The sequence below is a fragment of the Micropterus dolomieu genome, linkage group LG21 (assembly GCF_021292245.1).
Source record: "Micropterus dolomieu isolate WLL.071019.BEF.003 ecotype Adirondacks linkage group LG21, ASM2129224v1, whole genome shotgun sequence".
Taxonomy (NCBI): Eukaryota; Metazoa; Chordata; class Actinopteri; order Centrarchiformes; family Centrarchidae; genus Micropterus; species Micropterus dolomieu.
Window position 1 is genome coordinate 8,060,091 of NC_060170.1, and position 23,729 is coordinate 8,083,819.

The 23,729-nt window shown below is 40.5% G+C and overlaps 1 protein-coding gene across 4 annotated transcripts in view; it reads left to right on the forward strand.

Moving 5' to 3' along the window:
- Nucleotides 1-23,729, forward strand: part of fras1 (Fraser extracellular matrix complex subunit 1) — a 257,602-nt gene that overhangs the window by 116,710 nt on the left and 117,163 nt on the right. For all 4 annotated transcript variants that reach the window (XM_046034200.1, XM_046034201.1, XM_046034202.1 and 1 more), the window contains 5 exons: nucleotides 951-1,097; nucleotides 11,492-11,635; nucleotides 14,687-14,827; nucleotides 15,462-15,602; nucleotides 15,716-15,883. In XM_046034200.1, the coding sequence (XP_045890156.1) occupies nucleotides 951-1,097; nucleotides 11,492-11,635; nucleotides 14,687-14,827; nucleotides 15,462-15,602; nucleotides 15,716-15,883 (741 nt within the window). The remainder of the gene's footprint in view (nucleotides 1-950; nucleotides 1,098-11,491; nucleotides 11,636-14,686; nucleotides 14,828-15,461; nucleotides 15,603-15,715; nucleotides 15,884-23,729) is intronic.

Consider the following 23,729-nt stretch of genomic DNA (forward strand, 5'->3'; position numbering starts at 1 on the left):
ACTTCTTTTCATCTTTCTTGACATCTCTTTCTCCCTTTGCCTTGAGTCTGTCAATCTCCCAATCTTTTTTCAATCTGTTTTTGCCCTCTCCCTCGTCGTCATCATCTTCATACTGATAGCGATCCTGATCTTTGTTTCCTCCATCTTCACATCTCCACTTCCTCTTCTCTGTTCTTCTTTCCTTCTGCTCTCTCTGTCTGAGTGGGTGGCTGGGAGATTTAAAGGGGATTTAGTTGCTTTTTATTCTGTAATCTTGAGATTTCTCATTAAAGAGCATGGGAAGTCTCCTTATTGCATTTTCTTCCACATTCTACATGCACTGTTTTCATTGTTATGTCTGTGGAGATTGCACCAAACAAAGAACCTAGCTGCCAAAGTGAAAGATCTTTAACAGCATACAGGATGTTTTAATCAGAATATTTGGATGAAATAATGCATTTCTTATTTCTCTGTGTAAAAAATGTATTCTGCAGAACTTTCTTCGCTGCTCTACGTTTTAGAGCGATGTTCTTACCAGTTTCAGCTAACTGTGAAATGATTAAATCAGTTAAAAACTGATCTACTTGTGCTTTGTTTCTAACAGCACTTTGGGCCATATACATAGGTACAGGTAAACCAGATATAATTTAGTTTTAAATAGCAAAATGTTTTGTCAGCGTTTTTGATTATGAAGATGCAGAATCTTCTGCTGAGAATATTTGACTGCAATTAGTTTATTCATATTTTGTTTATCCCCTTTATGTTGATATGTGCTTAAAATGTGTGCAACATTTAAGCTGAAATATACCTTAGGTATGAATGTGAGTGTTGCTTTACTGGGTTCACTTTGGATACCAAAGCTATGAGAGGCCGTCCTGTAACCATCAGGGAAACTCACATAGGAAGAGAAAATTAATTTTTGAAGTGACTGACAGCTCCCCCTCTCCCCCTCTTTCCCTCTCCTCCCCCAGCCTGCCAATCATCCTGTGCCACCTGTTCCAGCAGGTGGGACTGCCAGTCCTGTGGCTCCTACCTGCCTCTCCTGAGCGCAGATAGCGGCCAGTGCCTGGCTTCCTGTCCTCCTGGTTCGTACCAGCACGACCACACACACTGTCGCCGTGAGTATCACTGGATGCCATGTGACTTAATCTGCCCTCAGGATACCATTGTGGAGGTCAAAATGGTTTTCGCTCAGATTCAACCACTAACAAAGTGCACAGATGGGAAGGTAACACTAGAAAAGAAATAACAGCACAACTTTTAGTACTGAGCTCTATAGTCAAATGTTTTTCAATTCTCCATAAGCTGTATTCTATACATCAATATATGGCATCCCTCTCTTTGAAAATGAAGTGGATGCCATATTACACGGAGTTAGTTAGCCAAAGACCTGTCTTTTTTCTTTCCTGATGTCCTTTTCTTGTCCTTTCTCTTCTTACTTCTGTGATTTGTGTCTCTACATGTTTTTATTCTCTCTACTTCTATTATCTAATACCATGTCAATTCTTTTGTCTTACTCAATATCAGAACCCTCATACCGACTTATCGACTTGTTTCAGGTCTACCTCTGGGCAGTGGGGCAGAACGTCCACCCACAGTTTTTTCAAACAAGCAATTTAACAGTTGGTGCATCACAGTGTTTTGGGGGACTGTGATAAACTCTATGTGACTCGTTACGAGTGGATTGGTTCAGAATAACTTTGAGTGGATGTGCCGACTGAATATTTTACGAAGTTTCCAAATAGAGAGCGCTCTCTGGGATCCATTATTGTTCAGTATTGCTGCCTTTGTGACTTAAGTTCTAGGAAAATGCCAAAAACAGTCGTATTTGGAGGCACAGCAGCAACCAAATGTGCTCGGATATAATACATATTGAAGAATTCTTGCTTTTCTTTTCTTGCATGCTTGCTGAAGTGTTGCTGCACTTTGGCTCAATCTCTCCAGCATGATTGTTTGGAAAAGTTGGTTAAACTCTACTGTCTTTTAAAGCGCATACAGAGAGTGCTTCACATATTTGTCAAGAATAGGTCTTTTTTTCTTTTTTACATTTCTGTCAATATATGTCCCTCCCCTTTCTGTTACCCCTCTTGGTCTCTGCCCACAAAGACTTTTTAAAAAGAGCATTATGAAAACCAATTAGCACTTGAAAATTTAACATTAAATTGACTTGAAAATTGCTGTCTAAATTTTCATAGTTTTTGGTTTTATTGTTATTTCACTCAACTAAATCTGGGTGTGTTTTAATACCAGTACTGCTGAATTATGCTACGCTTTCTGCCTCCTTTCAATCACTTGACACCCACAGGAAAAAACTGAAACCCTCTGCCAGGAAATAATTCCTTTAAAAAAAACAAAAGGCTGTATTGTCAAATCCTTCTGTTATTTATTTGGAGTGTCTTGGGTCTCTGTGACAGCAATTAATTTCAAGCTACTGAATGTTTGAAGCATAACTTGCATATTTTTAAAATGGTGAAAAGCATGTGAAGGTTTAGACATCAGGGGCTGCACAGGTAACACAGGAGCAAAACATTTACTGCTACACTACACTGCGTTCTTTTCTTAGTACTAACACACATTGTAGAAGGTATCGTTAGAGAGTAATAGGTTTCCTTGAGGTTCACTGTTCACCTGCCAACACAAGCAACATAATTCCCTTCTTGCTCCGCCACGTTTACAGTTTTCTGCTCAGTGTTGCTCTGTGCTCATTTGGGTTAATGTCACGAAACACATTATTTTGTTGGGAGTCTTCGCAGATGCTACGTCGATTGTCTTCCACTTTCCAATTTCTCATACATGGAATGAGAAATTGTCACACCTGATGCTCATTATTGTTCCTGAAGCCTTTCATCTGTCATGTTGGGCCATTAACTGGCTGATATTGTGTACTCTGATCCTGGCATAAGTCTACTCCTTCTTATCGTGAACAAAATGTAACTGTGATGTAAGTGGGATTTGACTGATTGTTACAAGCATGGAAGTACTTCCTAAATTACTTAAACTTACATTTCTTGTTGTGTAAGATTTAGCAGATTATTAGACCCAGAAGCAGACTACAGACTCAACAGGTTGTGAAATGTAAAAGATGTTTATTACAAAGGGAGCAGAGAATAGAGATGGCGTGAGCTGGGGGCAATGCTGGGGTGTTGTGGAGAGCGGCAGGCAGTGGCTGGAGTGAAAGGAGATGACAGGTTCTGTGTTGTGGTTTGCTAGTGTCTCATAGGCAAGGCAGGGTTTAGAGTGAGCTGGCAGGCAGGAGAGTGTGTTCCTGGCGCATAAGAGAGCACCTGTTAGACAGGGGAATCACAGAAGACAAGCAAGAGCAATCACGAAAGAGGCCTGACAAGACACTACCAAGGTAGTTGACTGAATAATCTAGTTATGAGTGACTGAAGAACCGGGATATACTGTATATACTGCTGCAGATGCAGATCCTGATAAGGTTTGAGTGATCAGCGGGTAGCTGGGAGCCAGGAGAGAGAGGACAGCACCCCGCCCACAAACACTCACAAAACACAAAGAGACAAACTAGACAAACCGAAGACCCAGAGTCACTGCCGTGACCGTGCCATTAAAGACCAAATGACCGGAAAAGTAAACTAGTAAAAAGTAAACTAAACACAGTTTAAAAAGTGTAGCATACGAAGACACTTGCATTCTTGTTTTATAACCTACCAAGAGTCTTAACGGTGGATTAAAGCAAGAAGGGAGGCTGGAAACCACTGTACAAATTGCTAATGCAGGATAAATGCACAATGAGGGCAGTCTACATTGACTGTTACTCAACCAATCCACCTCAGAGGTCTCCCAGCACTCTAAAGCCTGGACCAATAAATAAAACCGTGGCTCAGTGAGCTAAACCCCAGTGGGCATGCTAATATACTCTGAACAGTTTGGCTGAGCGCCTACATCGAGTTGGGAAGACCTGCTGTGACTCCTGGGGATGATGAGTAGTGGTAGAAAGGAGAGGTGGGGGGGAGTGAGAGAGAGGAGAGTAACCACAATGTGATTACAGTCCGGTTCTGTAGCTCAATTTCACACCTTAATGAATATTGTCAGGAGAATTGGAATTCCAGACCTCCCAGTGTACAAGCTCCTTGGACGGCCTTAAAGAGGATAGACAGCATCAGCCAATGTAGAAAGCCAGTTTTGTTCTATCCTGCCTCCATCCATTCAGCACTCTGCACTGCATATAGAGTTAGATATTGTACAAACTCTTTGTGGAAATCCCTCTTCATACATTTATGCCACTTCTGTATCGTTTTGGTGCCATATAAGCCGGCGGCATCCCTTGTAGAATTCCCCTCTCATGCATTAATCCAACATCTATCCTGCATTAATACTGCAGATATTTCATTTTCAGATGTCGCACAGTAAAAACAAATTAATACAGTGGCGGCTGTGCAAGAAGTTTCCTGTCATGCTTTCATCCTGCATCTCTCCACAACACAAACCCCTCGTGTGTCTGAGCTAACTAGTCAGCAGACCATTTCTTTTAACCTCCAACTGAGTTTATTGTGAGCAAACCCCCCTGGTATTTCCCAAGCAGTTTCTCCTGGAGACAAAGGCAAAGAGAAGGAGTGGAAAGTGGTACTCGCTATCACTGTGACTATAAATCAGTGCGTGTTTCAACATTAATGTGTTTTCATTTGGCCTATTGGGCAAGTGGGTCAGAAATCTACTTGCCTGAATCAATTTTTAGGAAACTTGGTGTGCCTTTGGTGAACGACCCAGTTTTGGCTACCTTGCTCTCAAACGTGCGGCAAACTGCGCAGGACATAGTTGGAGTTTTGCCCACCTCCTGTAAACTCCTGTTTCCAGGATCACTGAAATGCTCGCTTGCACTTTAGCTCATCAAACTTAAGGTCCAGCACATCTGTTGCTGGATTTGTACTTGCCAACGCTTCTACATGTTGGTGTTGGGAATGGTCATATATGTCTTTGTCCTTTCTTTTTGGAAAACAGTTGTTTATGTCGTTACGGGACAATTGACAATGGACCTATTTTGTCGTTTAGGTGTGAAGACATGTTTTTCCAATTGCCCCATCGGCCAAATGAGTTGCTATATTTACTACTTTGTTTTAGTACTTTTTCACTGCTTTTTCCGCTTGCCCCGGGCAATTGGGCACTCCTTATTGTTGAGCCTTACAATAGGTGCTTAGGTCGAGGCTATTAGGGTGGATTTAGCCTGAGTAAACTCCTATTCCAGCATTTGTTTATGGGGAAAAAAGAAGGAAGGAATGAGGGAAGAGGTAGAAGTCATGAGAGCTTACAGCAGTAATCAGTGTGTGAGGTGTTTGGAAGGTGCTGGAAGCATTAACGCTGGATAGTAGCATGTCTTGGCAGAGGACCAGGACCACCCAGAGTCCGGTGTGTCCCTGCAGGCCTCCGTGGGGTTTTTGTTAATGCCTCTGTCTCATGACTGAAGTCTTTACTGCGTCTGCTTGTGCATGCTTTCAAAGTAAGCTTGTTAATAATTATGGGGGGCATTGTGCTGAAGATATTATTCTCCCCTCCGCCACCTCCTCCTTTTTCTCTGTCCTCTCTAAACCATTTCTCTGTCCTCTGTTTTTCCTCCTGTCTCTAATGGATCTGTGAGATTCAGTTGGCTTGTTGTTGTGCAGCAACTGTGCAGACTAGATTTTGAGTAAGTCGGGAAGGGACAGAGCAAAAAAAGTAAAGGAAACATAAGAAGGGTCTGTTTTCAGTGTAGAATATATCATGTCCAATATGTCCCATTGTTACTAATCTTTTCTTTTTAACACACACTGGTTATCCTCTCTCATTTAGGCTTTGAGATAAACACACACATCTATACTATTCAGGTGCTGAGTCCAAAAAGCAGTGATTTCTATCTCCCAAAGGGCTTGTAACACTGTTATCTGCTCCCTCTAAAACGAGTTCTTTATTACTTAATTTTGAACCCAAATTAGCTTTTCATCAGGTACAACAAAACCATGTAATAAAGAAGACATTTTAACAGGAGCAGATAAAAGTGTTACGAACCCTTTGGGAGATAGAAATCACAGAAACATACATGCGGTCATAACGTAAATGTGGATGAAGAAAAGCGTTCATGTACAGTTCAACATAAGCCATTGGAGTGGGTTTTTTTTATCAATATAGTGACTATGTTACTGTTCAACTTGTAAGAGAGCAGCTGACATCACTTTAACTTTCCTGTTTACTAACTCTTTTTTTCATTCAAAAAGGAGTTACTAACCTGCGCTAAGCTGGTTAGCCTTTTAAATTAGTTTGTCGAGCTTTTCGTGCTGATAAACATCTTTAAAATGTCAATTTATTTCATTCATAAAGTCTCTCTCTGATGTTCTGTAAGATTATATCAGTGCAGCCTTCGTTTAAGAACATTATTTTTACTCAGTACATCTCTGAAAATAAATGCTACCATTGGCTTTGATAGCATAGTCTACCAACATTTTTATTCCTGATGACTTCTCTGCTGTTCCATCATGACCTCTCATTCACACTTCACCTGAGAACAAGAAAAGCTTTTGAGAGTGCCACATTTAATTTTTTCTCTGAAGTAGAAAACCTTTTGGCATTGACAGCTGTTGTTGTTTGGTATGATTTTTACAGCTCTGAGATTAGACTTTGCTTTTGTGAAATCTCAAGAAAGCTGGGAGGGGTTTCACGTACTAGCTTGACTGTATTACCCAATGTCTTTTCTTGATGCTTACCTGAATTTTTATTTCAGTGTCGTTGTGAACGTGGTGGGTCAGATGCCGAGGCACTGCCCCCCCCCCCCCCCCCCCCCCCCCCCCCCCCAAATAAAACAAAACATTGTTTACCCCTTTATGTGGACCCACTCATGGCTCTTGTTGAAGATCTGTTTTTTCTTCTGCAAGCTCGATGAGCTAATTCTGCAGCTCAGCTTAACCAACGAGAAGAAATGTTTCAAAAATGTTTTCTTTCTTCATGCAGTCAGAAGCAGTCTCTGAATCAAAGTCTGTACAGGTTTTGGATGTCTCAAATAGAAAATAGGTACAGGCATAATGCTCTCAGTGACCGTGTATCAGAATAAGAGAAAAAAAAGAACATTCACATGCAAACCTGATTCCATTTCCGATTCCATTCCAGTAAAAAGGATTTTTGTAAAACAAGCTCCTGTTTTATTTTTTATTTCACTTCGCAGAGCTGCTTTCTCAGTGCTCAGTTTAATTGCTGAATCTCTCATCCCATCTTGTTTTACCACTTGAGGTTCGGGGGGCTGTGAACCACGGCAGCGCAGTAATCGCGTGTCCTCGCCCGTCCCAGAAGGACAGAGAGCGAAGATTATCTGCTGCACCGTGTGACTGTGCATTCATCTCAACCTCCCCTGATTTATGCAGAGTAGGCTTTAGAGGAGGTTTTTGGCAACTGGCCTGCTAGGATTACATTTGCTGATAACTTTGCGCTTCGTGCTGCACAGAAAAATAAATTGCTTTCCTGCAAGGGGCAAGGTAAAGGACGTGTAATCCCCCTGTTGGCCATAACCATTTTTGGTGTGTGTGTGTGTGTGTGTGTGTGTGTGGAGTGACCCAATCATATAAATGTAGTCCCATCTTGTACAGAATGCTTATACAGTAGATGCCCGTTTCATCCTTTTTCTTCATTTGCAAGAAGAATAGTTTAGAAATGAATGTGGAATAACTATGATGTATAGATAATGCAATTCAGTGAGAGATGACAGTGTGTGAGCATCATCATTTTTGTGAGAAGGTACCACGGATCCTCTCTGGATCTTCAGCATACTAAGAAGAACAAGAAGAGGACAGCTAGAAAGAGACACATTAAAATTGATGGGTGCGAAAGGATGAAAAAGGCTTGAGAGAAAGAAACAGAGACACACACACAGAGAAAGAAAGATGACAAGAAATCCAATGTGAAACTCAAGAGAGGGCTGAGGCAAAGAAAAAGCCTGGGACAGAGAAATGAGAAGCATCATGGGAGGAGAGAGAGAAAGTAGTGCACAGCTTCAGAAACTGAGAGAGAGAAGATTGACAAGGAAATGATGGCAAGGAAATAGGAAGCTGAGGAGCATTAAAATTGAAAAGTGGCCCAGGTAACTATTTCACCTGTCAATCTTCCTGTCACATTGGAGGATAGGACTTTAACCCTTCTCACACAGAACTGAACAAAAAACTTTACTCTTCTGTAAGCCAGGCATGTCCTGTGATTTCAGTAGAGTTTGTCATTCATTTTAATCCATGTCCATGTTTTAGCCTTCTTACTTTAAATTGTGTATACTTCACTGCTATCCATATTTCAGAGTTTAATATAAAAGTTTTAGATTGATTTCCTACCTCTCAGGCAGCTGCTAGTTTGCATGCATGTCAATGCAATATGAAAATGAACTGACAGATACTTGAAAGCTGCCTGAGATAGGTAATCAATCACAGAGAACATTTCTATACCTTTACTTTTGACCATGAAAACTGTTAAAGTTGCACGGTGCTTTTCTGAAAACTTTTGGTGGTTTTGAGTTCTCTTGGAAAATGGTGAGGTTTGACAGTCAGCTGCCAAACGGCTACGTCGTAAATGTAAGAAATGACCGACTCATAGTTATTTTCACAATGTCCGTGTTTACTTATTCTTTCCCTTCAAGGTTTCCCTTCCCAGCTCATGAGTGCAATAGTTTTCAGCAGCTGACTCTCAAATTGTTGTCCCACAGGCACTTGATGTACCGAGAAGGAAAACATTGTTAGAGCTCACATGCCGAATGTGTCCATAAATAAAGACACGCGTATTCACTGTAATAGATATGTTTTTCAAGTCTCTCAAAGTTATATAGAAATGTTCATATCACGCGGACATGAGCTGAAACCAGCAGTGTGGCCAAAAAGACGGATTTATCCACCCACAGTGAAAACAGTAAAAAGTCGATTTGGCTGGTGGTTGGCAGTCATTTTCTCCCTGAATGTGAAGAGAAATGAAAAGGAAAGGAACGTTGAGAGTTAATGAGAGACCAACAAAGAAAGGTGTGATTTGTTCAAAAGGTACAGAGTGAAAAGTACTCATTCTGAAGAGAGAATTTAATTTTCTTTTCCCCACATGCTAAATAATGTGACACAAAACGTAACAAAATCGGACAAAAATAAGTACTGTATCGACGTTATCAGGCAGGCACAATACGCCATATGTAGAGTGAACGCAGTCTTTTAGTCACCTTGTACATGACTGGGAGTAAATACGTTGGAGGGATGGGAATGTATTTGCATGAGAAAACGCTGCAAAAAGAAAAGGAGAAAAATAACACAATCTGTGTGGATTAGATAAACAAACCCAAATTAAGCTGTCTCACTTAGAAGGTAAGAGAGCACATTCACAGTTCTCTAAATTATTTATTTTAATAATAGTAAGGGTTTATAATTTTTAACCCATAACTGAATTTTAATTTGCATTAAAATACGATCTGCAATAAGGCTGATTATGACAGTGGAAATAAAAAGAATTGTGCTTAAAGCATATGCTCACTTCTTATCCTTTCTGAATTCTTCTCACTTCTCTTCCTCTGAATCTCTTTTGAATGTCTCTTTTCACTTCTGTAGTCCTTTGACCTCATTCGCTCTACCTATTTTCACCTGCATATCTAGCTATCTATCTAGCTTTCTTCTCCTTGCAACTTCACACCCTGTTTTTCAAGGAGATGATGAATGGGTTGGGGGTTATAAAGTGTCTAATTTCTTAGCAGAATATTCCACACTCTTAAAACCAAAGACTTCACTGAGATTCAAAGGGAACCAATAGGTATGTAGGAATTTCTGGGGAAATTCAAGCACAAATATTACTTCAAGTCAAGACTGTTATCTTTCAATTTTAAGTTTAGCGCCTTGTAGAACTGGTGATGTATGGGAGCATTTTCAAACAAATTGCCAATCAAGAAAGAAAGTGGGTAGAAAATGTTTTTTACTGAATGTAACCACTTTATATCTGAAACTAAGATGCAAATTTGTGTGGAAAACAGGCATCAGAAATGAAAGAAAATCCAGTGAACTACTCACAAAATATTAAAGCATGAAGGCACATTTTCTGTTTTTAGTGCACCAAAAAGGTAATAAGGCTTCATGGAATCGTTTTGATCCAACAAACAGTCTTTTTTAGGAAGAATTCATGGACTTTAGAGGTGCTTCCACAAACCTCAAACATTTCCGCGTTCTTTAAGAAAGGAATACATATTTGGGATGTTAACTCTAGTTAGATGGTAATGGGAACAAGCACGTGAAAAAAGATCAGAAAGAGTTTCATATAAATATTCATGGAACATGAACTCTTTGTGAAGGCGATCCCCAAGGCCCATTTTTGAGTCTGGAAACCCTTCACAAAGGTTCCTTAATGCATACGTCATTTTTTTGGAACAGAACAGCACCAGCTGGTGAATGAGCATTGGGAATCTAGTGTAAGTAAACAGTGAAGTAAACAGTGTTATCAGTGCCAAGGTTAGCTGTTTCAACCCCAGAGTTTTCACAGCACTCCTGTGTTTTCCTGAAGTTTGTTTTTGTCTCTCTTTTTTGTGTGCATTGTTTTTTTGTTTTTTTGCACTTACTGTGGCATCTGGCTTCAGTCTGTGGGCCGCTGGGAAATCATGTGTAATCATACCAGTTGGTGTTGAAATAGGTTTCTGGAGCTTCTATTTCACATACACATATACAGACAGATGAGTGTGCCGGTATATGAAGACACAAAGACACAGAAATACACACGTAAACCCACATTTCATCAAAAACAAAACAAGATTAATTCACTCGAATTACGAGATTGTGTGTGTCTCTCTGTCTCTCTCTTGTTCCTTGTTTGTTTCCGGCTCTTTGTCTCTCTGGCTCACACTGTCTCACACACATACACACACACACACAGACACACACTCACACACACACCACATAAACAAACTCACACAGACACACTATTAAATTTTAACGCAGACTCCCCACATAGCTCACCTCTCTCCAGCCTCCAGATAACACAGTTTGTCTGCACTCTTGTCAGTGGTGTTAGTGTACCACCACACATAAAATGCCACTGGTAACGGCAGCTATGGAGACCACACACACACACACACACACAAACCAGCTCTACAGTATCTGCAAGGTCCTGATTATCTCTTTTGTTTATAGTGTTCTTTTACAACCTTAAAAGAGTCCCTAATGCGCAACGGGTATTAAGGTGTATTTATTTCAAACCAAGCTTCTAGTTTTGAAGAATATTGATTGTTTATCCTACCTTCCAGGCAGAGATTTGAAACAGGCTGGATTTAGGTAATCCATCACAATAAGCACAATGTCTTATTCTATTGTCGTCAAAGCTACATTGTTGTTCTATTGTATTGGAGGAAGTGCAGATCATTTGAAAAACTAGTTACACATCATGTACAGTGTAATGATTTCCATGTGGTAGATAAAAGAATAGGCTAAGAATGGGCTAAGACATAAATACTGGTATGGTTATTTAAGACAATTTTACACTGACAATATACAGTATATAGATACCTACAGTAAATATTTTCTTTTCTTTCCACCAGGCTGCCATGAGTCATGCTCAGAGTGCCGTGGGCCGGGCCAGCAGGAGTGCTGGTCATGTTCGGACCCAGCTGCCTTGCTCAAAGAGGGGGAATGTGTTCCTGACTGCGGTGCTGGTTTCTATGGTCAAGAAGGCGTCTGCTATGGTAAAGTTGTGGCAAGTTGCTATTATGGGTGTAGCAGGTTTTTCTTTTGGATATTAGAATTTTAGGAATACCGGGAGAACTTACACCTGACTGTTACTCCATAACTGGAGGTAGAGCTCAATCCAATCTAAGGTCAGGATCAATTGCTACAGATAAATTTCCCCTCAGGAATTAAATCAGTTAACCTAGACCCAACACACATGCATGTAAATGTGGTTAACATGGAAATTAGTGACAAAACCAACTTGGTTTAAGGATGAATATTATTTAACTTTTTTTGATAAACAATGTTACATTCAGCTGCATAGAAAACAAAACCTGTATGGTGTTCTGGTCTATTTTCTGCTGATGTGGGTGCAGTAATTGGACTGATTGTATGGTTGTTAGTTTTTGCTGCACTGAAAATATCTTACCTTAACTACATTTGCCTGCATGTTTGGCCACTATCCACAAAAACAGGAAAAAGAGAGCACTAAACAACAAAGAATTTATTTGAACTAGGGCTGACCCCGGATAGTTGAAGATTCGGTTTCGATGGGCTGAGCCTGATTCGACTGTCAACCTCACAGTGGAAGCTTTGCAGCGAAACAAGGATCATGCCATTTTGGCGATATGGGGGGGCTCAACCTCTGATTTTACATAGAACTACCAGTTTTGTCCAAATAAGTTAACATACAACCTATTACAATATACATTTCAACATATAATGCTGTAAATAAAATACTAAAACTTTCAATAAATGTTTTTAAAGTACGTAAATAAATCCAAAATTGAAACCCTAACACTGGGTCGTCAGTGTGCAAGTTTAAGCGTAGCATGTATGTATGTGGTGGCAGAAGAGGAACACTTGCTGAAAAGACTGAGCCCCGGCTTCACCGGTGTTGCGCCGAGTTGTCTGTACCTAACGGGACTTTCGGATAATTTATCACCGTTGATGAACCACACAAAGAATCTCATATCGTTTTTAAATAGCCGACTACTTGAATTAGACCAGCGAGGTGCATGCAGTTGTCAGCAGCACGGCATGCACGCAGCTCTGCACAAGACTGATGAATGACAGGCAAGAGAGAGAGAGAAAGGTCTTCAAAAAGCCTCAGTTTAGCTGGAAATTTACAGTGTAAATTGAATGAATAGAGATTGCAGCTCTGCAGCTTCTCAAGATTAAGGCGGAGCTACTTTGTGTAACCTCCCCGGCTCGCAATCGCCGCGCACACATGATTCGACTATCAGTCGACTGTAGGCAGGACTTGACGATTCTGATTCGACTATGTAAATCCTTAGTCGGGGACAGCCCTAATTTGAACTCTGTATCCTAAAATATATGTCAGGGTAGATTTTTGTGAAATCTGTGATGCACAGACGATATAGCTTCAGTAAGGTTTAAACAAGCAGATTGTAAGTGTGGTACTGTCATTTCAGACCGCGTCTAATGCCTAACGCTTTCAGAAAAAGTGACAAAACGTAGTTATTTGACCCCAAAAGTACCCTTCAGCATCTCTATGAGTCGCACCGGGTGTGTCTCCATGAGACGCTCCGGGGCGTCTCGTACAGACCCAAAGTACTAGCTTGCTAGCTACGTTACCACAACCATCCACCACGAAATGTTAGTACCTAAACCTAAGTCACTGACTTTATGCATCTCGACCAGCTAACCCTTCAGCTGTGCACATCGGCCGTGCTAGCAGGTAGGGTTAGCCTCCTTTGTGTTGCTGGGACGTAGCGAATGGTGGCGTTTCATACGGAAGCTGAAGGGCACCTTTAGCGTAAAAAATACTTACGCTTTGTCATGCTGTCTGAAAGCATCATTTATGAAGCACTGAGATGACATCATGATTGGTCATTTGGTGTGTTTTGTTTTCTAAACTCAAGGCTATGTAAAGAAAAACATTTAAGAGGAAAAAGCAACTTACAAAACTGCAGTCATCCATCTGAAATGTGTTTGCTCTGTAGCTTCACATGATGAGGAGTGAAAGCTGATATTTAAACACACAAATTAGATGTCACAGAATGTGCCAATGCAGTATACCGTAAACAGAAAACATCATCTGAGACAATAACAGGTTTATTGTTAGTGTTGAACTGGAGGTGAAGGTTTGTTTGGGCTTGTATTTTTTAGCATCCCTGTGGAGCTTCTTGCCAGCACATGGTGCCAAAATGACAAGTCAGCAGTAGCCAGAGTTGGCAAACAAACAATTTGAAAAAATACAATAATTAGCGGTTCTCTCTTGCACTAATGAGGATTCAGAAGCTATTTGAATAAAGGGATCCTGTATGAATATGGATGGTTTCTATTTCTGAGTGGTAAGATGAAGAGGAGCAGGAATAGATCTCCCTCAGGGCCATGTTGAACTTAGCAGCACATAGCTAAGCTCTTTCTTTGGTTAGAACCACCTGGAGGATGTTTTTCTCCAGTTCATACGGACGCGTTAAAGCACTCAGCAATGAGCCCTCTTTTAGAAAATGTCAAAACCTGAGGAACTTTATGGATAAAGGTCAAATCCATTAGAACTCACCAGTTTGTGCTTTGAGGCGTGGTTTAAAATGTCACCATCTGGAGAGAGCTGAAGGGTTTCTATCTTCCCGATTTCTGTCCTCTGGCCTTCCTGGTTTAGATTTTGATTTTTGTTCCCTCCAGCATGCCGTAGGAATACCTCTTACTGATGTTAGCCTCTGTTGAGATGGAGGCAAAGATCTGTTTGAGCATGTGTACATTTCAAAGTGTCGTGTCAACATTAGATGCGCACACACACACACACACACAAAGTTTACTTTTGTTTTCTGGACGTATTTTGACTTGTTTTTTACTAGACATTTTACAGACTCTTCATATCTTATCAATTTGTAAAGTTTCACTGTTCAAACTACAACTACACTACTACAAAAACTAAACACATACTTGCCAACAACTCAAACAAAAACTTGTGTGGTGGTCCTCTCAAAGCGAAATCCAGTATATCTCACACAGACTTTATAAATACATAGAAATACATAAAAACACAATGCATTTTATCATTCCAATCAGAAGCCAGTAACATATACATACGTTCACAGCTTGTGATTCGTCCTGTGCCTCCTGTTTCCCTGACAACCCCAAGTGTATGAGCTGTTCCCGGGGGACCGCCTTGCATCATGGGAAATGTATTTCCCAGTGTCCTGCTAAGCATTACCCCGATAACCACAGCAGATGCAGAGGTAGGCTAAATCTTCAACACCTCAAACAGACACAAATATTTTAAATGTGTATGTTATTTGGCATGTTTACATGAAAATGTTGTCAAATCTATCTATTTCCAAATAGTCCATCATTATGTCACCTGAAACTTAAGGTTTATCTTGTTTTGTTTGTTGCTCCTTATATCCTGTCAAACTGTCATTACTAAATTAGTTTCATCATGGTGTAGTTTTCATTCGTTGTCATACTCTCTTGGTGTTTGGGTGTGGTTTGTATCATTTAACAGTTGGAAACAGTATTAAATGGACGTTTTTTGTATAATAAGAAAATGTAACCAACGGAAACATGGAAACAATATTTAACTATTGTTTGTACTTATTTAATTATTTGTTTTAGATCTCTGGTCTTTCAAAATTTTAAATATAAAATCAGGTGAAGTAACTTGTTTATGAAGTCAAAGTTCTGGGATTAAAACCCACTGTCCCTCAAGCAATCTCCTTTGTTGTTTATGCACAAACATTAAAGGTCTTGCTACATTGCTATAATGCTTGTAATCCACTTCAAGCATCATAGACAAGTTAAATATCATGAGGTATTAACCATCTTTAAACCAACAGTTGTGGTTCAGTTCTTCTATTTTCCTTTTCTTCTCAGGCTGCCACAGCTCCTGCGCTGCCTGTTGGGGTCCCTCAGTATCCCAGTGTACCTTGTGCCCATCTGGGCTCCTTCTCCACCAAGGCCAGTGTGTGGAGGCCTGTGGGGAGGGACTCTACTCCCAGGACAACACCTGCCACAGTAAGAGCTTATATCTTAAGTCTTTCTAAATTATACATGCCCGTAAAAAGCGCTTTATAGATTTCTACCACTGTCAGTCTGCCCTTTTGACCTTTCATCTCCCCTGCTTTTAGATTGTCATCCCTCCTGTCGTTCCTGTGTGGGACCCTTGGCCTCAGACTGCCTCCGCTGTCTCAAACTAGAGGAAGCCCTCCTGCCGCAGTCCAGTCACCTCCAGCACGGCGTTTGCACAGCTGGATGTCCCGCTCACAGGTTTCTGGATTACATGCAGACATGCAGAGGTGAGTACATAAGATTTGTGGTTTAATTTGTTCCTTTATCTTTGCTGTTCATTTACCAAGCCAATTATCAATCAAATCAATCATTTGTCATTTTTGCATTTTAAAACAGATGAGGTAATCACCAGCACTAATGTAGTTTATTGAATTCAAGCAAACTCCAATCAGAGCACAAAGGGAAATCAATAATAAAGCAAACACAATGTTGTTTATTTTCGCAAACAGTGGCTTTATTTGATTACACTAAATGAAGTTTTTAGGCATGGATGAAACATAATTCAAATGACATCACTGAAAATGAATACAAATATTTTTGAGGAGGGAGCCTCTAAATATTATTATTAGTATTATTCTATTTTCAGAATTATAATCCAGTGGTGGCTGCGTAGGATTGATTTTGACTCATTACAAAATTTACAACAGATTTTTATCTTAATGAAATATTCTGCTTCAGTCCCGATTTTACATTCATTAAAGAAAGTTAATTTATAAAAGAATACTTACTCATTTAATCTGATGAATCACTTCATTCAAATTGTGTATCTTACATTTTTGATGATGTCATAAAATATAATTTTAATTTGACACAATACTAAACGTGTAGACTGAAGTTTGGTCTTGATTTGGTGCTTGGAAGGCATCTAGAATCGCATGTGTTTGCGTAGACTTTGTGGGTGTGTTTCTATTTGGAAAGGGAAGATAGTGTGTGTGGAGACACCTGATTAGGTTGTTTGTGAGTGTGAAATTGTGCGTGTAATGGGCTAATTTTTAAGGTTTTAGGTTTGAGGGGATAGTCTGTCAAGTGAGAATAATCACCCGCCTACCAACACACACACAAACACACACTGCTGCAACTACTACCTCCTTGCCAGTTTGCCAGGAGGTTATTTTCCCGTTTCTCTTTTTTTTTTTTTTTTAATGAAGCAGGACAACAACGGAGAGGAAAAGGAAGATGAAAAGACTGTAATCAGTTTTCTCTACCTCCCTCGTACCTCCAACTGTGTGCTGTGAAATTCTATCCATTTACCACAATCACCGCTCTACAATCTTCTTACGTCCCTGTTCAGTCTTTGTGCCCACTGACCATACTGCGTTCAGTATTTGGCAGGGAGAATGGTATTTGTTCTACCTGCTGTCTCTTCCTCAAGCATAGCCAAGTCATTCGCCGACGCTGGCATTTTGTTCAGCTTTACTTTCCTCTCTGCTCAATTTTCATCTGCCAGAGCTGCTGTTACTTGAAATGAGATAAAGCACACACTGTGGAATTAAAGCCGCTGTGTACATTAAGGTTGAATTTCAGGTATTTACTTCACAGAGAGAGACGTTTGAGTGCATCAGTAACAGTGGTTTTGATAACATGAGATGCCACTGACGTGATCCTGATCTCAAAGAAAGATGTTGCACTCATACCGCTCAGTCTATTGCAATGTTTTCATCATTCCTTTTTAGAGTAGTTATTGTTGAAAGTCTTTTTTTCAGTGTGTTGTTCGTATTGTACTAATTTATGACCTTTGCATCACCATATCCAGCTAGTACTCTAAACTAAACCATTAAATAGGTTGTTTGACATTACCTTTTGAAAACCGATGACTAATGTCTCATCTGGTGCCCCTATCAGCAGGACACTGTTATTTGTCTGTACCTTTCATAATGTATCTATAAAAAATCCCAAGTCCCAAGTTAAGACCAACTATTCCCTAGCCAGACCATGTCCTGAACTTTGTGTTTTGAGTCCAAAACAGACGCTTCACCAATAGCAATGTGATTCTAGGTATTTTTTTTACAAAGTAACATTAAGTTTCATAAATGTACAGGAATAATTAACATTTTTTAAAATGTGAATTTATTACTTGGTAGCATTCAAAAGCAAACTATTCAGGTGAGACTTAAAGTTTTACTTCTGTGATGCAGTTATATTCGTTTTCTGCAGCAGTATGTTTTTTGTTACTCACAGTACGTCCATGGCTCTCTATTGGTCTGCTGACCTGCACTGCCAAACATACCTTTCTTTCCTGCTCACACAATGTGATTGGCTGCTGATGGGTTGATTGAAATGATATCTGTCATCTGTAAACTAACAGTTGTCTAGCTGCAAGGGTTTTTGCCTTTTACTTATGGGAAGACATTTCAACTCTTTCTTGATTTTGTCGAGTTTAATCTCACCAGATTCATGACTTAAGTCCGACTCAACTTCCGGTCATGTCACTGGAGGCCGCACCTTTGCGAAAAGTCATGGGACTGATTTCTGATCTGTATGGTTCACTATGGTTTCAACAGTTTTAGGCAGATAAATACCTTGGTAAAGGTTAGGGATAGATTATGGTCATGGTTAAAAGAAACCAACGTAGACTGTTGTAGGAAACATCGATCTCCCTAAAATGTAAGATACAGGAGGTGTGAGCCTAAAGGTACACACTGTGTTGCAGTATCCATTGTTTATGTAGCAAACACAGACACACATTCGGGAAATGAAAATACTATAAAAAGCTTTTGTATTCATTCACTGTTGGACTGTCCTATTGTTTATCATGAAAACTTGAAATTGGTTTTAACTGATTTCAAAGCATGAACATTGGAGATCTGCAGCTGCATTACTTCCTTCCCGCTAACAAATTATGATAATAGTCGTTGTTTGGAGGATCTGCATGGCCGCAGCTGGATATAGTTGTATACTTTGGGCACATACGTGGGCCGGGCGGCTGGGATAAATGTCATGTTTTGGCCGCGGTCTCTTCAGTGACAAACCATATTTGGAAGTTCAACTTCCTTCATCTTCCTTCACGTTTGTGCTGCGGCTGCAGCTGGATATACTTGGATATCACACGTTGTTGCTTCAGATAAGTCCTTGTTGTGTGTTTAAAGTCTCTCAGCAGCTGCGTTTCAAGGTAGGAGTACAGTTTTGTGATAATGTCAATTACAGGGTGCTCTGAGGAATGTCTTTATAGTTTCCTGTTAGCTGATGGTTCCTGGATACTTAAAGCTTGGAAACACTGTAATTTGCTTCCGTTGTTAATACTTTTCCACGAATTCCTGTGCTTCTCACTATGAGAGGAAAGTGAGTGAGTATTAACAAGACTGAAAACCTTCCTGCTGGTTTGCTGGGAGTAGTAGGGGTTTGCAACCTCTTTAGGGGTCACAAAATAATTATACTAGACCAAAGACCTATGCATATTTGCAGTTTCTGGTCTCCTGTTTATATTACGTCTGCCTGTAAAGTAAAATTCTTCATTTTGGATAAAACTTGGGCAGTTCGAAAATGTAGCCCTGTAGCAGGGGCAGATTTTAGGGATCTTTAACCTGAAAACATTTAGGCATGTTTTGTCTCCTTACAACAGTTTTCTTCTAAGGTCAGAGCGTGCCAAGCACCAGAGAAAATTGTGTTTACTTTACCTGTATTGAAGAGCCATTAGCAGTATTGGATTCCCTTAATCATCCAGGAGGAGACAAATCGATGAGTCATACTGAAGTGGAGTGTCCGCTAACACCCATTCATCTCTGTGATCACATGGGACCAACACACAGCCAATCCAGGAGCTACAGTGGGTTTCAGTTCCAAGTTTAAGCCTATTGTCACTAAATGGAAATTCGGGTTTATAGCAAGTCTTGTAAAAGTATTCTCAATAACAAGATACGGTATAAAGGAGAAACATCAGATTAACCAGCAAAAGGAAGTCAAATTGCAGCATGGGTGGAGGTTTGTTACAGTGCAAGAAGAAATTCAGTCTGTTTGATGTTATTTATGTAAATTATTTTTTCATTTAGAAAGGTAGATCTTTATTGTCCCTCACAGGAAATTTGTCTTCACAGTATGTGCAGAGCCTCAGACATACCTAACATATACATACACATAAATTAACCAAACAGCATACACAAAAACACTTTGCATTCACTGCTGGGGAGCTTCATTTAGTGATGCTACTGCAGAAGGCACAAAACTTTTGCTTTAGCGGACCCAATTTCCTGGGACCTGTATCTGATGCCTGATGGAAGCAGTGTGAAGAAGGGGTCGAGGGGGCCACTGGGGCTCATGTGCAATAGTGTGTGCTTTACGTTTGGTGGCTTTACTGGTGAGATCAGAGAGGTTGGGTGTAAGGAAGGCCAATTATTTTTGATGCGGTGCGAGTGATGCGAATCAGTTTGTTCCTATTGATGGCAGTTAACATATTGAAGAAACAGGGAGCAATAGAGAAGAATGGGTTGGAGTATGCTCTTGTACAGTAGTAGCAGGTGACTGAGAGTGATTTCGGACGCCAGAGAGTCTCTGTTGACAGCATTTTGGGTGTCAGTAGTGTGTTGATTAAAACTTAGTTTATAATGTAGGGTGAGTACAAGGTATTTGAACCACTATTTCAACAGGTTCGTTTTAAATGCAGGTGGGGTTGTGGGAGATGTCCTGGGCTGTTTTGTGTTTTCTGGGTGCACTGACTACTAGTTCTTTAATTTTACTTCTGTTCAGTTGGAGGTAGGTGGGAGAATTGTCATTGAGGAGTGCAAGTGTAGCAGTATCATCAAAGTATTTGAAATATGTGGTAACAGGTGAGGGACTTACACAGTCGTTGGTGTAGAGGATGAACAGGAAGCGACCAAGGACACTTCCCTGGGGAGCTCCGGTGTTGCTGGTAATGATGGAGGAGTTTGCCTCCTTTTGTGATAGATCCTTCGGTGCAGTGCGACACATCATCAATAATGTAACCTGGGGTCATCAGGGCCTGGATACATCAGACACCCTCACCCAGAGATCCAGCCAGGGTAGATTAGACCCCGACTTGTGTCTCAGCAGCACTCTTTCTCATAGCCATTTAGAGCTAAATATATTTGTTTCAAAAGACAACGTTCAGGTGGAAGGCTACAAATGTCAGGTATCCCTCTCTCCATATTTAGTGTTCTGTGTTGTGTGTGTGTTACAAAACACCTGAATATGTCTTGAACAGCATTTTGCAGTGATGTGATTTGAATTATGTTTCATCAATGCCTAAAAACTTCAAATTGGATTTCTGCTGTATCCTGCTCACACAGAAAACTGTCTTTGTTTGTTATACTGAAAATTGGATTTGAACTGCTTGCCTCAGCATAGAGTTACATCGTACATCAGCTATTGTGTCTGACTGAGTGCTACTTATCTAGATCTAGTTTTCTTTCATTCTACGCTTCCTAAAGTAGGCTCAACACAGTGAGCTGAGGATCAAACTCGATAAATGACGTGTCATTAAAGCTCTATTACCAGTAATATGTAAAGCAGTTGTTCTATTTTTCCTCTATTCTCAGTAACAAAGCTTTCCTTCAGTGGTGTGTCAGTGGGTTCAGGTGTACATGTGGCAACAATGGAGGCCATTGTACAAATGTGTGTGAGTGTGTGTGTTACTCTGACAGATACTCAGACCTTCTTAGCAACTACTGGCCTGAAGCAAAACATGTAAACATACACACTTAGAGACCCCCCCCCCCCACACACAGACACACACACAGACACACATTAAGTGGGCCGGAGTGGACGGCTATCAGATGTCTGAGAGCAAATTCCAGGCTGTAAATCCCTCTCCTCTCCAGTCAGCAGCCCTCCTGTGCAGACAGAGATAGTTGCTTGTGTAGGTGTTTTAATGCTGCTCGATCAGCAGGTCGAGCAGAAGCACACAGTCACACACAGGAAGGGTTAACACACACCTGAACTGTGTTGGATCACTTTTCATAGTATCAGAGACAATACAGTTGTTGTCTGTTTTGAGATTTTGGAATAGAGGCTGTAGATGGAGTAAGAAGCGGCAAACTAAATTAATGCATTAATGTTACAAATACAAGTCAAATAAAGGTTGTGGCATGTGGTGATATTCTGTAACGTTGCTTTACACTTAGACGGTGTTAAGTGACTGAAGGGATTGAGGGAAGTTATGATATATGTTAAATGAGGTATGACAGAAAGATAATTCAACTCAAGTCTGGGTGTGTTTGAAATCTGTAGAGGCTTGGAGTAGAAAAATTTCAACTCATCCATTTTAAATTCAGAATTTGACTCTAATTCTGCTTATTGCTTTCAATCTATTGTTTTCAATCTACGTCTGGCTTTTTTCTCCATTAAAGTCTGTCAAAAATGTCACCTATGGCTTGCTGGATCATGCTGGACACAGCATGACACGTCACAGAGTGGATGAAAGTGTACTGGTGGCTGTCAACTTTGTGACTGGCCTGAACTCTTGAGCTTTCACAGCAGGCGAGCACCAGACACTTTTGCTGGTGTCAAACAGAAAAAGCAATGCAATGTGTTTCTTGTCCATGCGCTCCTCTCTCGTGCCTATTTTTTTGAGTGTGAGGTCCTCTCCAGTCCCTCTTAATCTGAATCATATTTGTCTTTTTTGAAAATTAGTTTTCCTGGCCCCTGTTCCTGTAGCCAGTTTGGTTTGATGACCCAGCAACAAGCTTCAAAGCCTGATAACATTACTGCAAGGTTCACCGAGGTCAACAAATACCTCCAACATGTTAATCTAAACATGTTCATTTTGTGGAGCGGCCTCTTAGCTTTGGGCACAGGCTTTAGATTGACAGGAAGTATGTGAATGAGATGAGGTTTGCCTGAAGGATGGCAGGGGGTCACTGTGCTTAAAGAGCTCAGTGATTCAGGAGGATCTCTGTATCAGTTTACTTCTCCTTTGCACGACAAATAAACAGTAGTGATAATTGTGGCCCCCAGTAAGGATACCTCTTCACCTTATTGCCACTTTGTTACGACTGTATGTGTTCTCTGTGCTTTCTCCATGTTTTCCGCCCCTAGTTCTGCCTCTGAAGTACTTCAGATGATTGCTGAACAAGGTCCACCTGGCCTTGGAAGGCGGGCTTTAAAAGCTCCTGCGCAAGCATCAGAAAGGAGGCTTCTTGATTTGGGACTGCTGGTCTTGCTGCCTCTCAGCTGGGGCATTTTTGTGTTTTTGGTGTTCTTAATTTATCGTGTTGTTATGTTAATAAATTCCCTTGATTTGGTTGTTTTAAAGGTGTTTGTGTGTTAAGTTTGGGTCAGTGTTGGGATGTTGTTCGCCCCATGTTGAGACCCACAGGGAGATCCAGAAAAGCTGCTGGGGAAAATGACATGTAGGCTTTTCCCTTTTGACCTTATAGCCTAATAAGTTGTTATAGACCTAATAAGTTATTAGAAAATAGGTAAGGTGAAAGATGGAAACCTGATTACTAGTTGAGTGTAAGTTACTGCAGATTGATTAAGGAGAATGAATAGAAGTGATTTATAACACAGGATCACAACTTCCAGTTTAGATAACAGTCAAGTCGGACTGAGAACAGCAAGAGTTTTCTCAATGTATTTGAAGCTCCACTGTCAGAGCAGTTGTCTGTTGCATTGCCATTTCCTCAAAACTGTCTCTCACAGATGTGCATACCATAACACAGCAGAATCAATGTGAATGATGCGTTAAGGCACTTCAGAGGAATGAGATATAACCATCCACTTGTGTTTCTGCTGTGTAGCACACAGAACTCTCTGCTGCACTAATGTAATGATCAGCTCTGTGCTGTACCGGGAGGAATATTCGTCGAAGGCACCCAGGAGCACTCACACCCCCAAACTCATCGACTGCGTCCACCTTAAATTATGATCCTATCAGCGCGAAACAAAGTAATGAATCCGACTCTTTGAGCGCGTGAGCCAGATAATGTGTGATGAGAACGCCTGCGCACATGAATTTGGGTATTACAGGAATCAATATGCGTTTTTAACAAATTAGATATCCATGCTGCAATAAAAGAATGAGAGGCTGCCTATCATTCTTATTCTCTCCTCTCATTAATCAAATAAGTTTGACAGGAAACCCCTTTAATATGCCTCTAAGTGTGTGTGTTTTTTTTTTTG